Source organism: Tetranychus urticae, chromosome 1, assembly GCF_039701765.1.
Source record: "Tetranychus urticae isolate SD_2017Ah chromosome 1, NJAU_TeUrti_SD_1.0, whole genome shotgun sequence".
NCBI lineage: Eukaryota > Metazoa > Arthropoda > Arachnida > Trombidiformes > Tetranychidae > Tetranychus > Tetranychus urticae.
This window is the reverse complement of record NC_142958.1, coordinates 1,016,230-1,030,249: the sequence shown is the minus strand read 5'-3', so window position 1 is coordinate 1,030,249 and position 14,020 is coordinate 1,016,230. Positions and strand designations below refer to the sequence as shown.

The 14,020-nt window shown below is 31.1% G+C and overlaps 2 protein-coding genes and 2 long non-coding RNA genes across 15 annotated transcripts; 2 read left to right on the top strand and 2 right to left on the bottom strand.

The window, feature by feature from the left end:
- Positions 1–15: 15 nt before the first annotated feature.
- Positions 16–2,027, bottom strand: LOC149094322 (uncharacterized). The gene is made up of 3 exons (XR_016201094.1): positions 1,887–2,027; positions 1,439–1,753; positions 16–1,358 (listed from the first exon to the last, which is right to left on the bottom strand). It is a non-coding gene; the product is annotated as an uncharacterized LOC149094322 (long non-coding RNA).
- Positions 2,028–2,062: 35 nt separating this feature from the next.
- LOC107369936 (uncharacterized) lies at positions 2,063–12,980 on the top strand. Its single transcript, XM_015937904.3, has 5 exons — positions 2,063–2,204; positions 8,111–8,960; positions 9,200–9,869; positions 11,673–12,095; positions 12,240–12,980. The coding sequence occupies exons 1-5, from the start codon at positions 2,099–2,101 to the stop codon at positions 12,726–12,728; spliced, it is 2,538 nt and encodes an 845-aa protein (XP_015793390.3). The 5' UTR covers positions 2,063–2,098; the 3' UTR covers positions 12,729–12,980.
- On the top strand, positions 2,524–3,791 carry LOC107369986 (uncharacterized). The gene is made up of 2 exons (XR_001570498.3): positions 2,524–2,893; positions 3,026–3,791. It is a non-coding gene; the product is annotated as an uncharacterized LOC107369986 (long non-coding RNA).
- Positions 4,244–7,981, bottom strand: LOC107369984 (uncharacterized). Of its 12 annotated transcripts, none has more exons than XM_089270448.1 (9): positions 7,631–7,957; positions 7,378–7,533; positions 6,717–6,765; positions 6,449–6,638; positions 6,187–6,307; positions 5,724–5,787; positions 5,513–5,639; positions 5,066–5,205; positions 4,244–4,862 (listed from the first exon to the last, which is right to left on the bottom strand). In XM_089270448.1, the coding sequence occupies exons 6-9, from the start codon at positions 5,776–5,778 to the stop codon at positions 4,438–4,440; spliced, it is 747 nt and encodes a 248-aa protein (XP_089126574.1). In that variant the 5' UTR covers positions 5,779–5,787; positions 6,187–6,307; positions 6,449–6,638; positions 6,717–6,765; positions 7,378–7,533; positions 7,631–7,957; the 3' UTR covers positions 4,244–4,437. The 12 variants fall into 12 exon arrangements, with proteins under 12 accessions (XP_089126574.1, XP_089126577.1, XP_089126575.1 ...); XM_089270451.1 differs by having other exon boundaries at positions 6,206–6,307; positions 7,631–7,839; XM_089270449.1 differs by lacking the exon at positions 6,717–6,765 and having other exon boundaries at positions 7,631–7,902.
- Positions 12,981–14,020: the final 1,040 nt, after the last annotated feature.

The window sequence follows — 14,020 nt, the reverse complement described above, 5'->3', positions numbered from 1 at the left end:
AAAGTAAAAAATTGATTGCTTTTTAAAATCATGTTTCTTTTGTGACACAAAAATTGGTAAATCATAACGAAAATTGGTTAAAGATTATTGAAAAATTAAACGTGAATATAATTGATCGAGGAAAGGGAATGTTTGTGTTTACAATCAAAAGAAATCACAAGAGTCGTTATTGAATAGTGAATTTAAATGAGAAACAATAAAGAAGGTTGTTGATTGTTGTGCATTTTGGCTATTATAATAGCAACACTGAATTTTTTGATTGTAACAATAACATAGTCAACCAAATTAACAACAGGTGAAGTCAAGAATCTTATTTCGCATGATTTCTTGTGTTACTTCTTTTAACAACAAAACAAGATTATGATTACAGTGTAAGTTATTATTATATTTTTGAAATGCAAAAAAACCGCAATTGTTTCGCTATTCATCTTGAAATGCTCGATTGTTGAAATCAATAATAGCGGTAATAGTCATAATCAATTTGTTGATTTTTGGTGATGGTTGATCAAAGAAGATGAAGATGATGGTTATGATGAGCTTTCAATTATCCATAACTAATTTGGCAAAATGATTCCTCCTTATGTGATGTGCCGTTTTAATGGCATCTTTACAGTAACAGCAAAATGTCTTCTTCTCAGCAACTTATTGGAGGATCAGCAACCACACAAACAATAATAACAATTAAATAAATCATTTTAAGAGAGAAACACTGACAATTGTGAGAGTAAACAGACAGACAATGTTATGACTGATATCATTACTACATTAATGATAGGAAAGCTAAACACTCACACCTTAGCCTGGTTGAGAATCAGTCTCAATCATTCAGCTTGTGATACAGTTTGACACTCACACATAATGAAAAATTATCAACAACAATATAATCTGCTCTTGCTAATGGACCATAAATGGTTTTCAATGAGTATTACTGAAAGTGGAAATATATGTCGATATGATGATGAAAACCAAAAACATCGCCAACATTGTCACTTAAACTTGATCCGTTGGGTTGAGGCTCAAATTTTGGTAAACTAATTGTGTACCAATAATGATCATCAACAACAATTATCCAGCTTTGTAGGGTGTCACTTTTCATTCCACTTGTTCGTTTCCTTTTCAGGATTTGTCCGTTGAGTTGATTAAACCATGGTAACACAATGTAAATTGGTGGCTCTTTTGTCTTAATTTGGGGGCTTATTCTGGTTTCTTGGCTTCTTCCTTTTTTTCACAAGTTCCTTCGATCTTGATCTCTTTTCCTTTTGATAATCTTTTATTTTGTTCGTATTTTTTTCTTTATCCAGTCCTTTTTTTGCTAACTTTCCAACATGACGTAAGAATAGGTATGAAACCTGATTTTTCTGTAAGGTAAAGAAAAGAAAAGTAAGTAAGAAATGAAAGGAAAGAAATCTTGACGGGAGTCAGTCTTCCTCTACTTCACCTTTTCTCATTCTCCTTCTTTCTTCATCTTCAAAATTTTATTTTCCCTGTATCATGCTCCTGCAAGAAATCAGTTTCACTCTCGATTGAACGTAGTCTGATTATTTTTACATTTGATCATACAGCAACCTCTATTGTAACGGTCCTTCATTTTTGATTCAACGTGTGTGTGTTTGTGTTCTGTTGTTTTTTCTTCAATTGTTTTCAAGACTCCTTTTAAAGGCTGGATATCACGGCTTTTACCTTGTAAAGCTACCATTGTTATGATGACCCTTTCATTTGCAAGGTTACAACCCCATTATTTATCCAAGTTGACCTTTAAATGAAATAGAAAGGGAAAAAGTACAATTTAAAACATTTGGAAAAAATCCAAGGAATAAACATCAAAGCGAATCAACTTGGCAAAGACATCTCATGCTTTAACCACATAATTTGACCACACGGCTTACCTGTTTGAATTTTTTTAAAGTGTTTCCATCAACTTTTCAACCATAAATTTCAACTGATTGATCAAATTATCCGGCCAAAATTAAATGAATCGGTTTAGACATCTGAAAATCAGTGATTTCATCGAGCAAAAAAACTGTGATTTAAAGTTTAATCCACTGTGACTTCACCCTATCAGGAAAGTGATTCATTAGCTGACAATTTTATGGAATAAATGCCAATCAAGATGAAAACCGATCAAAAATCTGGTGATAAAGTTGTTCCTCCTCTGGAATCCAGCAATAACAGGATAACAAACTTGGTCAAATCAATCAATGGAGGTAAGATAACAGCAATTATTATGTACACAAAAAACAAACCGATAAGCTGGTGAAAGTATTGAACATGAAAATGAAAATTCTGATAATGATACTTTACAAAAACAAACTGTCGTTCACACGGTCAATATTGGAATTTGAAAATTTTAACAATTTAAAATGCAATTAAATTTTGTTTATCAACAAAAATTAGTCCAAGTTGTAACTTAAAAACAGTTATTCAGCTGATTTGTGATGGATTAGTGTGTTTAATAGCTCGTTTACCCTTTACTTAAATTATAATAGCCAATCACTAGCAAATTGACTTTTTTCAAGCATTTTTCATTTTTCTCAACAGCTTTCAACATTTCAACCAGGGTAATTAAAATCCAATTTAAATAGGATTTCAGTGACTTTTGTGTTCGTTTTTCTGAAAATTCCAAAATTATTTAGGATTCAACTCACTTGTATTATATATTAACATCCTTGAGGATTCTATTATAATTACATCTACAAGAGTCTCTTTCGTGTCTACAACTACTGTGTTTATCATTTGTTTCTTATGTTCTTTGTGTTATTAATTTTTTTATCAAATTCCTCTATGAAAGATTATTATTATTAAGCGTCTTATCTTCAAGGCCTTGTTATTAAGTCTAAAAATGACTGGTTCAAGTTTCGTCGAAACAAATTTTGTTACTCTTTCCATTGTAAAGGTAGGAATCACCTGCAATCTTCTCGTTATTTGCATTCATTTCATTGATATATCTCATTATATTGATGTTTTTTAAAGCACTTTAATTTCCAGTTTACTTTCTCTTTGTACCTTTTTTACATGATATTGTCAGATAATAATTACCATGCTCGTCATAACCAAATCAAATTTTGAAGGAATACAATTCAATGGTTTTGCTGCTGTTAACTGAAATATCTATTTTTTTACTCTCAAAGGAAACAATTATGGTAATGGTAGGAATCGTGAATGTGTCTATTAGACGTAAATGATTGGATTGAAATGAATCAGAGAAGTGAAATTTCTCAACCTGTATTTGATTACTGATTTTACATGCCGTAGGCAATTGATTGAACTGACTTCAACACCTTGTTATCAATGAGGAAAAAAACTGGACAAGTTGATCATTTCCCAAGCTCAAACATGATACTCATTGATTTACAAACCAACCAAGTTTAATGTTTCTTTTATGTTTACTTAAATTCACGACAATTTGTATCAAGTTGTCATGATTTGTCATTTACCTGTTGAAATTGCATGCTTCAGATTTTTGCAAGTTTGGCATTAATGGCCCACTCAAGGCAACCATGCTATTTGATTAATTGAAAATGAAAAAAAAAAGTCTTCATCATTCAAGATTTTTGTTGAATAATTTGCTAAACAAATCACTACAATGTATTGGATTCTTAGCAACTTGTCATTCAATCAGGAAGAGAATGATGAAAATGATAAAGACTAATCTTTCTGGTATTAGTGAAAGCTCAACTGACAATCAATTTCATATTTTTTTCAATCATGATGACAATTAAACTGTTGAACCAATAATTTACTAGCCATGAAAGGCAATAACAAGTAAACATTGAAAAGTTTATTTCCATGAATTGAACAATTTTTTGCCTCTAAACATCTTGATAGATTGAATCATTTTTGACAAAATGTCTGTAAATTTAGGTCAGTTAGAGTCTTAATTATTGTAATAATTGACTTGTAGTCTCATTATTTGGAGTCAATAGGAGCACACCTTGGTTCAAATGATAGGAATTATAGCTAAATGAAAATCTCAAAATCAATTGGATAAAGATTCGAGTCTTATTAGTTTGGCTTCTGTAATCAGGTTCGTCGACAATTTATATAACCGTAAAAATTAATACTTTCCAAATATCTTTTCAATTATAATTATCGTTCTTATTGTTACTGTTAATCAATTGAATCAAATTTTTCAATTCAAAATGCGATCTCAACAATCCATAATAATAAAGTCAATCAAAATCAGAATGCATAAAATTTCACTTCTTTTTGCTTCCAAGTCCAACTAAATTTCAATTGATTTCAATTAATGGTTATACATCCATTTATTATTGATCAAACTCTGAAGCTTTTGTTGTCAATTAGATTGTTATAAACTAAAAAATGAACGATTTTTGTAAATCTAAAAAGTAAACCAAGCAATTGATCATACAATAGTGTATGCAATCAAACCTTAAAATCAGATTTCTGAAAATTCTGTCTGAGTATTACATTATATTACTATTCGTATTTAATTTTATGGGCAATTTTGATCAAGGGAACCAAAATTGAAACCTTTTGACGTTCGAAGCCTTCACCGGCTAACTGGTGGAAGTGCTGCATTAGGTCAGGGTGTTGCGCTTCACAGACTTCAATCGAGGGATAGTTTTTACAGGCCACATCAAATACTCCAGCGATCATTTGATTGATTTTTTCAGCTAAATAGGGTCCAGCTTCAACGCCAGTTTTATGTTTACAGTCTTCGTCTATTCCTTTCACGAAACAATTAAAAATGTAATGAGCAGCGCAACATGAAGCGGTTAAAATTTCCTTTTCATCTCCGTCCACTTTATCGGCTGTATATTGTAACATGGCGATAACTTTGTTCAAGCAACCCGTTAATTTGTTGGTTTCATCATCTAGACATCGAATGTGACCCAGAAATTCTGTCATAAGATATTAGGAAGAAACAGGTTTCATTGTTAGAATCGTATCATATTATTATAAAAATGTATCATTTGGAGATTAGTTGTTACTTGAGATGTCATTTGGCAGGAGATTGACTTCTCAATCAATTCTGACCGTTGTCAATGTAAAAATGATACATCTTTATAATTTAATCAGGAATATTGACATAAACAATAATTACGGGATCTTCCTTCAATTGTATCACATCTTTCACTGATAATTTGACGACTATTTTGTGAAACTAAATTGAACATTTCCCGAGGTAAACCATGTAAACACTTTTTATATGCACGAACGCAGGTCGCTGTTTCCTTCACAAGTCTAGAAAAAGCAAATTTATAAAAAAAATTAAAATTTTAGGAATCAAACAATGAGATACAAAAGCTATTGGGTATTCCTCGACTCGGTGAGAACGATTTAGTACTTCAATAGGTTTCTACTCCGATAAATCACTGATTATCTCAAGAATGGTTAGTTAATTAATATAAGAGTGACAATGAGAAATGGGTGAGATGTTGATTTATAGGAGTAGATAAACGGTAAGCTTTACTTTTCCTAATAAATTTAGCTAGAAGTAGAAGGCTCATAACCACTCATTTTGATTGATTCGAAAAATTTGATAACTTACTTGCAATGATGGACCATATCCTGTTCATTCTGGACAAATGTTAAATTCCAATCAGTAAAATAAACTAACTTCTTGAGACACTCGTCAGAATCAAGCAACTGCTGGTCACAATCCATAGCCATAGCTCCTTTGTGTATAAAAAAGGGTCAAGAAAACATTTTGTTAAACCTTTTGACACAACAAATGATTTTTACAATAATCAAACACAAACCTCTGAACAAATAAAGATTAATCAAGTTAACACCAATAAATGTGATTAAAATCATGATTGTCAACTAAAAGCAAACCAAAGAAAAAACAATGAAACTGGAATACAAATAGACGAGAGAACTGGTCAGACGATATGTTTGCAGTTTATAACAGATTCCTCAAAATTTAAGACGTTTGATACAATGAAATATATGTTGACTGTTGAAAAGGAACATTAAATTTAAATTCAGCAATTAATCTCAAATTATGAGCTAGCGAGACAAACAATCAACCAACCTAGAAAATTGACTATTGGCCTAGCAAGACAAAAAACACACATTTATATAAAGAAACTATCAATCATGGTTTAATTTTCCCGCAAACCTGACTCAACCCCTTTCATCCAATGAAATAACAAGTGCAAATAGAAAGACAAAAGAAAGTAATTTGAAAATTAATAATGCTCAACATTTAATTATAGTTACCAGATAATGAGTAGTTTACCGTTTACCAAATTCATCCTTCTCGAGCAAATACGTAATTTAAATTTCCACTGAAACACCATGATAAGTTTGATTATCAATTGATCATTTCTTTCCTTATTACCTACGAAATAATAATCATAAATAAGCAATTAATCAGTTTATAGCTCAATGGATTGGTCGCCATTCATGTGTAAATCTATTGAAAGTCTCTCTGTACTTGACAATTGATGAGACTGTAATTCATTGTTTACCAAACAATTACCTTGGAATCACAATTTAATCAATCAACTGTCCTAGCAGAAACCCAAATAGTCCAAAATTAACAATTTACTTGTGACAAGGTTTAAGTTTGGTGAAGCTTTTATGGCCAAAATTTGGTCAGATTTTGATCAGCCAACACATTTGCTGTAAATTGTAAAGCTTTGACCAACCTTGTTCAGTTGAAGGCCTGTCTAAGAGTTTAATTAAATTTGTTGCCATTAAATCGATTGATCAACATTTAGCTCTTAAATAATGTTCAAATCACTTACTGATCACTATTTTGAATTGAGATAAAATTACTTACAGACTAGTCCATGGCTTTCACAAATATAAGATTTTTGAAAAATGGTCTCATTAATTGAATGATTGATTAAGTCTCTTTTTTGTCAAAATTTTGCTAAATTGAGGTCAATCAAATTACGATTGTAAATCATTAGGTTAACCCACTCACACACCTTGGTCAATATTTTGATATATCAACATTTGAAATGGAAATATTCAAATTAGTTGAATCGGTGAAATCAAGTTTAGCTTCTGTAATCTGCTGTTTCAATGGACACCAGTAAGCCTAATAAATCTCTGTTGGTTGATTACGGCTCGTAACCTGGTCAATCCTTAATCATAATGTAATACACTTTACCTAATTGTAAGGTCAACAATCTAGGTTTGGTGGTCTAAATCACTTTTGATCACAATCACAATTGGATAGTTTTTACTAGATGTTTATCTTTGGCCGTATATTGTTATTAAAATGCGTTAAGCTTAATGTAATAAACTATTTAGGCCAACACTTTACAGCTATCTGGCTGAATGGCAATTATCCTAATAAGCTTGACCATTATTTATTCCATTGGGTGATTAATGTTACAATCAAGTGTTGATTTAAAAATTGTAATAGGTTTTGAAGCTGAATCATTTTGCGTTGCTTACCAGGTAAGATTGAACATTGAATATATCAGTTGAAATGGTTGAAAAGACAATGAATTCACAATGAACAATTAAAAAAGACATCAAAAGGTGCATAGTTTTGCAGATTATCCAGCTTGATTGTGATGATAAATCAGTTGATGATGATTATGATGGTGGCTGTTGATACATGTTAATGATGCTTGTAGTTTCATGTTTACTTTCATATTTGAAAAGGCTTGACCTTTTGTAATGGAATAGTTGAATAATAACTTACAATTGTCAGATTGAATTTGATTCAATTAATAGAGAGATTCAAGGTTTCAAATCTTCACTTATTAAACATTTTCAGTTAACTTATGAACATATCAAAATGGAAGGTCAAACATGTTGGTGATCGCGGCAAAAACAATACAAATCCATCGAAACAACTGAATAACTGTTTTGATTGAATGGAAATTTAACAGTCAAAATATTAATAAATCGTAAAATAGCAGCTTTTATAAATTTACACTTAAATTCATAAATATACTTATAATTGAAAAACTGAATTATTATTAAAAATTAAGAATCAATAAATTAAATAAATCTCAACTCAAACACATTGATCTTACGGAATCAGCTTTAGATCAGCTGTTAACAATTTAAGTTTTTCACTTTCCCGGCTTTCAGCTTCTCAATAACAAATCATGTATTTATTTTATTATTGTATTTATTTATATTTATATTTTATTTTATTACAATTATTTAATTAAAGATGGTGATGGCGAATGGATAAGCTCTAAAAAAGTGATTAACCACAAGACTCGTCAGGTTGAGACTCGGATAAAGCGTCAAATTATTATGGAAGATGGAAAGGTGATTGCTGATAGTGGACCTCAAATCACTACACGGACTAAAGAAGACAACTGGACAGAAGAATCGGAAAATTGTGCCAAAAAAGGTTCTCCCGTTGATGCCAAATCAATCGTTCCAATGGTTAAATCGTCTCCAGTGAAAATTGAAAAGGACCATGTGGTGTGTGAAAAGATAGAGACCAAAAATACAACCCGAGAGGCTAAACATGAGCGTTTTCAATATCACGACGAATCAATCGCAGAGTTAACTGGTTATGATATCCATCAGAAAGCTTTGGTTTCACCCAATGATTTAATTACCATCAACTGTGAGTTGATTGATGTAAAGCAGGACATTGAAGAAGCCAATTTTGAAGATAAAGGCGTAATTGATGATCCACCAAAAGGTAAACTAACCCATTACTCGAGTAAAAGCCACAAAGTTACGGATAAAGAGGAGATAAAGGAAACCTCAAAGCTCGGTGTTGATGGGGAAATAAAAACGGAAACTGTGCGTACCCATCATCATGAAGAAGTTGATGATGACGAAGAACCTGATGAAGATGAAGACAGTTCGAAGAAGAGCAAGGATATCAAAGAGTTGACTGTTAATCAACTTCCTGAAATATCTAAAGAAACTTCCAATAGAATTGAATATTCTCAAAATTATGAAACTCCAATCATTCAACCAAATAATGAGGGTAATCATCGTGGCCATGTTGATATTAAGCCAATCTATGATATTGGCGGTAGAGCTGATCATACCACAAAGTGAGTCTCCATTATTGTTATCCTGATTGCTCAAATCTATTTTAATGGTATAATAAATAAGATGCAGAACAGAATTTTAATCAGACTCATAATTGTTAAATATTTACTTTCACCATTCACTCTAATTAAGCAGCAGTTACAACATGAACCTTTTCAAGCATCTTTATTGTTATGAGCGATTAGCTGTTAATCAGATAATTGTACTTAATATTTACTTTTATTTTCGCTTCTCCTTTTAGGTGGTTGGAAAGTCATTTTGGTTCATCAGATACAAGCCAAAACGATAAAGAAATATCTTCATCAAGTGGATCAGCAGTTGATCGTCGAGGTCGTCCCCGCCAACGTATTAATCCTGCTATGAGTCAATCTTATGATGAAGCCTACTACTCAAGATCCAACACCTATGGTGAAAACACCAATCGAAGCCATTCCAATTTATCAAAGCCAAGTACCGATAAGTTTGATTGTTTAACATCTCCGTCACCCTCACCAGTAGCACCCATTGGGTCACGTAAATCAACAAAAAAGCTGGCAAACCATGAGATTGGTTACGATAAAGCAAATGACTCTGGCAATTCAAATGGTACTTGTACATCCAGTGAAAGTAGCTATTACAATGGCGTCGACTATCATCACTCCTCTGAAGGGTCACTTTCCCCCTCCGGTCACAGCTATAACACCAACCAAACCTTTTCAAAGCATCAACGATGTCACTGTTTTACCGATTCACCTGTTAACAAGCGTTTTTCCCATCAAAGCCATGACAGTAAACCAGTTTCAATCAATTCAAGTCAACATTTTATCAAAAGCAATCATAAAAATAATAACAATAACAGAAATCTTATTATTCGAGTTAAACATCGTGTTTCCAAGGAAGATGCTTCTGTTCAAGCATCATTATCAGATGAGGTTAGTCGATCGTTTTTCAATCATCTTTTAACCATACAATCGTAAGAGTCAATTGTAATCATGTTTTTTGGATGTACGGGTTGACCTTTTTCACGTTACAAGTTTAAGTGTTGAAAAAAGTGACTTTAAAAAGGCGACCTAACCTTCAAAATTTAATCTATTTAATCGACCGTAAACAAATATTGATAATTTCTTGATTCAATCTGATTAGATGTAACAAAAAAATTGCAACTCTTATGAATTGTAATCAGACGGAATTTACTCATTCTTTATGTTTCAAGCTTATTTCAATTTGAATATTTCTCCATTTCACTTGCACTCTTCCGTTTCAACCGAACTCAATCATTTTATTACAATTATCTTTTGATGAACAATTGACCATTATTGAAGAGCATTCATCCATTACCTTTTCACCTGAAAATTAAAATTGTTTCACCAAATTGTTCATCAAATCAGACATTTTAAAATTTTGTCTAGCTTAGCAACTCATAAGATCATTAATATCAAATCGATACATTTCGTATTGACTTGAAACAGTTAATTATCGAGATTATTTTGATATCCAAATTTGCATATTAATCTATGAAATTAACCATTTCTCCTACAGTTAGCCATTTACCTTAACCTTAATCAAGTTATCACCATTTCAGGATTTCAAACCATTTCCAAGTTTAAAGCTTTTAATTTATCTTTTTTTTTATTGTGTGTGTTAAACAAATTGTACAATAATCTAATTCAACACTTGAATCTGTTTAATAATTTAGATATCAAAAGTGAATGAAAAATCATGTAAAAATCATTAGAATAAATTATTCATTCATTAAATTGGGTTAAACAAAAATAGTTAATCATTTACGGTTGAAAGTTGTAAATGAAATATTAACCTTTAGTGTTTTGTTTAAGATCACAATTTTCCCGTTAATATTAATTTTTCATCGTTTAATTTGAAGGTTAACCAAAAATACAATTATCTTGACAATTTCAAAGCTGATTTGTTCCCAAATTATCATGATAATTCATGTCATGTCAGCTTATTGGTAACCTTGAGCATCTACAGGAGGTAAACAGAAGCTCCAATTAAATTGAATCGACTGAGTTTCTGACTCTTCAAAGAATCAAAATATTAACTCAATTTAATGAGAAATTTTCACTTTCTTATGACTTTAATACGCTAAACACAATCAAAGTAAATTGAAATTGTAACATTAAAAACATCTTTGCGATTCTCATCAATTTAAATTAATTAGTGAATCAGATGAATGAGTCTAATTGAATTTGATTGACCAGATAACAATAATTATATAATAATTGTTTTAGGTTGAAAAATGCATGAAAATGTTTCGCTTTTGAATGATATTTAAGATACTCTTAGCCATCTTGTTACAGAGACATTTCAATGTAATTACTGGTTAAGGTTAATTTATACCATTTTTATGATTATTAAAATTAATTTTTACTCACCAAATCGTGAATTAATTTAAATTAAATGTTAAATTTTCCTTTTGTTAACTTGATGATTACAATTAATTGAAAAAGCACGTTATTAATGTTGTACATTTTCGTGATTTACAATCAACATTTGTAGCCTCTTTTTTCTGGTTAGCTTATTAACTTTTTTTAATCAACTCAATTTTACAACAATTGAAATTAACAACTCATAAGGTGATTGATTCTAGCCAACTGTTTAAATTATCCATTGCTAATTGTTTCCCTTTTAAAGCTTACTATTCACAGAGATCAACATTTCCACCTGAATCAATTTCAATACTAATATTTGCATCTTTTTTTCATTTTCATGAATAGGAATATAATTATGATGATTTCAAAGAGACTGCTAAACATGGAAGAAACGCAATTGTAATTACTGATGTCAATAAAAATGTTGGTGGCACCATTGTTCGTCCAAGGCCTATCAAGACTTATTATTTTGGTGAAAAGGTGGAACCGATTGTTGGCTCTGATTGTTCCAATAACCAAATCGATTCAAATAACAACAATAATAGTGGTCATGGTGATAAATCATTTGGAAAGAAAAACTATTCACAGATATTGCCCATTGATTGTTCATTCAATTCAACCAGTTATGCTTACCAAGGAGATCCAGATGAGCTGAAAATGCCGTTCATTGAAAATGGTAAATTTCTTACTTCGCCTGAACACAAGCGGATAATCAATGGATCACTTGATAGGTTATTTAATGGATCATCACGGACTGATTTGTTTCAAGTGAGAATCGTTTTTAATTAACTATCATCTCAACTAACGGCTTAACTCACTCTTTGAAGTATCAATTTTTATTGATATTGATAATGAGCGGTGAATCCAATGTAAACATATTTTAATATTTGTTACTTTTTGATTGATCTGTAGACTCGTGATCGTGGCTCCTTATCTAATTGGCGAAGCACAATTAATTTAAGATCAAACGGACTGGCAACAATTGATGCACCATTAACAAGAAGTGGACTATATCAATCAAAAGACGATTCCTGTAAAAGCTATTCAGGATTTAGGGCAAACACGTTTACTCGGAAACATCATGGATCTGTTAATTGTTTGAATGAAAGGTTTAAATATGACCAAATTGATGACAAACTTGATTCTTTTGGGTTTAATTCATCGAATCGTGGCTTGTCCCCGATCCAGGAAAGGAAGAGTCTATTAAATCTTCGTAAAATTGACTTGATATTGAAAGATAAATCAAATGGAGCAACTCGATGGCCAGTTTTAAACTCATCATCAAACAAAATTAAAAATGTATCATCTCTGTATAATGGATTTGATAATTATCATATACCAAGGGAAGCAAATAGTTTTAGGAATCGATCTACAACTTTAAGCTATTTTAAAGCTCATTGATGATTTAAAATAATCATTGATCTTGAATAATCAAATCAATCTCTGGAACAAGACTAAAACAAGACTGCCTACTCTACATGTCATTCACATCAACAAACTAAAAGTGCACTAATTTTATCAATATGTTAAATTTATCTGGAGATTTGTTGATTTTCATAAATGTTGACTATTGTAACAATTTATTTAATAATTTTATAATAGATAATGACCATCCAATTTTGTAAATTGACCATTAAACTATCCAAAACCAGATCCAATTGACGCATACTCTTATTGCCGATAAGATTCACAGTAAAAAATCTACCTTCTATTTATTATATTCATTAGCAGAGTTCATCGTTAACAAAAAAACGAGTCAGAAACTTTTTAAAACAAAATACAGAATTTTAGACATTTTAGCTTATTGTTTGGTGTTATTTCTGATTCGATCCGGGCAGAGATCATCATTCTTGTTCACAGTATTATTTTTGATGGTTGAGTGTGTGAATCGAAACTGTTTTTTTGTCGACAACTCGAGGGACTTGAAAGTTAACAGATTCAGAAGGTTCGCCAATGATTTTGCGCGTCGGAGGATAATACTGACACAATAACTCTATAGAAGCGATCCGATTGCCTATTCAAGAAAAATTATTAGATAGTGCAATATGTTATCCGTTTTACTTACATTTCTCACAACAATACAAATATGTTTCTGAAACGATATTACAAAAAGAGCCTGTTAAGGACAAAAAGTCTTAATTTTGTTGTTTTCGTACATCTTCATCATCAGCCCCAGTTGTAGAGAAGAGAACAGATAAGAGAAAAGTGTCAAAGTTACGTAAATTCATTGATGATGATATCGAGAACTGGTATTGGAATGAACAGGAATAGAATATGGTTTAATACCTGGTAAACATTCTGTATATTCCCATTAGCATACCAGACTACTCGATAGTGGCATGCAATGAACACTGAATGAACAGAAGCAATCTGTTTTATCAAAATAAATTTTTAAAAGCTTGGTTTTTAGTCACTAGAATCGCGTATGTTGGACAAGGAATCGCTCTCAAAATAAATCTACACTTGAGACTAATCAAATAAAGTATTTAAAAATTCGAGTCAATTTGTATCAACCAGAAAAAAAGAATCAAGTGTCTTGATTTCATTTATTAACACCCTGTAATATTAAAAATAAAAACGATTTAAGATCAAGATCAAAATGATTAAAATATGAAAGATGAAAGAAAAGTTAGTAGAGTTGATTGTAATGAATTATCCGCATATGGTTATGACAAAAAAATTTTTTTTATAAA

Bases quoted from the DNA above. Each gene is read 5' to 3' on its own strand.
- LOC107369936 (XM_015937904.3), top strand. From the start codon at position 2,099: ATGCCAATCAAGATGAAAACCGATCAAAAATCTGGTGATAAAGTTGTT. The intron at 8,961-9,199 runs GTGAGTCTCCAT...TTCTCCTTTTAG, and splicing joins AGAGCTGATCATACCACAAA to GTGGTTGGAAAGTCATTTTG. The intron at 9,870-11,672 runs GTTAGTCGATCG...TTTCATGAATAG, and splicing joins AAGCATCATTATCAGATGAG to GAATATAATTATGATGATTT.
- LOC107369984 (XM_089270450.1), bottom strand. From the start codon at position 5,778: ATGATTTTAATCACATTTATTGGTGTTAACTTGATTAATCTTTATTTG. The intron at 5,640-5,723 runs GTTTGTGTTTGA...TTATACACAAAG, and splicing joins TAATCTTTATTTGTTCAGAG to GAGCTATGGCTATGGATTGT. The intron at 5,206-5,512 runs GTAAGTTATCAA...TGCTTTTTCTAG, and splicing joins GATATGGTCCATCATTGCAA to ACTTGTGAAGGAAACAGCGA.